Below are 1,392 nucleotides of genomic sequence, written 5' to 3' on the forward strand. Positions count from 1 at the left end.
GCCCGCCCGCGCCCCCGCCCCGCCCCCGCCGGGCCGGAAATGCGCGCGCGCGGCCTTACCGAGAGGCAGGCCCTTGTTGAGCAAGTGCGAGCTGCCCATTGAAAGGCGCGGGCGGCCGCTGGCCCCGACGAGTCCGGCGCGCTCCGCCGCCGCGAGCCCGGCGCGTGGGGCGGCCTCGGCGCCGTCAGCTGCTCCGCCCGCCCGCCTGCGACCGGCCGCCGCCGTGCCGAGCCGCCGCCGCGCCGCTGAGCCGCGCTCCGACCGACCGCGCGGGCGGGGACACGCGGCGGCGCGCGGCGGCGGGCGGGGCTTGCGCCGATTAGTCTCCTGTTTCCAGGCGGGAGCGCCGTGCCGGACGCACGCGGGCGGCTGAGGACGGCGGAGGGCGCCCCGCCTGGCCCGCCGCGCCCCTGCGCCTCCGCCCCAATGCTCCCCCCGCCGCATCCCGCTACCCCCGCCACTGCGTCCAGTGCCTCTCCGCCCCCGCCCCAACTCGCCCCTGCGCCTCCGCCCCACCGCGACCCCCGCCGCCGCGTCCCGCGCCCCTTGCCCCACTGCGCGCCGTCATGCCCACCAACCCCACGCCCTTGTGCCCCAATGCGCCCCCGTGCGCTCTGCCTATGCCTGCGCCCCTTTCGACCCCACGGCGCGCCTACAGTGCCCCGAGCCTTCTACGCCCCAGGGGGCTGCCGGCCGCCTGGGCACGGCTGCTAGGGGTCGAGGTCCCTGGCGGGCGCAGGGCACAGCAAGTGCAGGCGGTGGCCTGCGGGCTCCGGGGATCCCCGGGACGAGCTGCGGCTTGAGTGGCCGCAGGCACCGAGAGGACAGAGCAGGGGCGTCCCTGAGCCGGTGGGCCTTGGCAGGTAGCAGGCTGGCATGGCCGGAGGGGACCCAGCCCGGGGGGGTCCTGAGCGCCCCTGGGCAGGGATCCAGCCTGGCGCCAAGGACGAGATGACCGATCCCGAGCCCAACCCCGGGTCCCTGGAGTGGGAAAGCTGACCTCTGCACTGGGACTGTCAGGCTGGGAGGAGGGCAAAATAGTGGCCCTGTTAGCTTAAAAACTGCCGAAGGTAGTAGAGGATTCTCAAGTCCATCTTATCATCTGTACGTTTTTAAAAATCAAGTCATTGAGAAAGATTCAATGAAAGATGACAGATATCAAACGCTTTTAAACCCTGCTTAGTACCCCGGTATGGAAATACCTTCCACATTGGATCCACTCATGCATGTAGGAAAGATGAGAGAACTAGCAAACCTCCTAGAGAACTTTGCTAGACACAGAAGCATAGGGCTCCCAAGGGAAAGGTTCCTAGAGTAACATTCCAGACCCGGGGTCTGTCTGGCGCCAGCCCGTCATTGTCCGGCATCTCAGGGCAGCTCATGCAACATCGC

At 69.5% G+C, this 1,392-nt stretch overlaps 1 protein-coding gene across 3 annotated transcripts in view; it reads right to left on the reverse strand.

The window, feature by feature from the left end:
* The window catches only part of CTBP1 (C-terminal binding protein 1), a 33,412-nt gene extending 33,147 nt beyond the window's left edge, over nt 1-265 (reverse strand). The window contains exon 1 of one of the 3 annotated variants that reach the window (XM_012663671.1): nt 60-265. In XM_012663671.1, the coding sequence (XP_012519125.1) occupies nt 60-99 (40 nt within the window). In that variant the 5' untranslated portion in view covers nt 100-265. The remainder of the gene's footprint in view (nt 1-59) is intronic. The other 2 variants (XM_012663672.1, XM_012663670.1) reach the window with 2 other exon arrangements.
* Between the last annotated feature and the right edge of the window lie 1,127 nt (nt 266-1,392).

Source organism: Propithecus coquereli, unplaced genomic scaffold (genome assembly GCF_000956105.1).
Source record: "Propithecus coquereli isolate 6110/MARCELLA unplaced genomic scaffold, Pcoq_1.0 Scaffold821, whole genome shotgun sequence".
Lineage (NCBI taxonomy): Eukaryota > Metazoa > Chordata > Mammalia > Primates > Indriidae > Propithecus > Propithecus coquereli.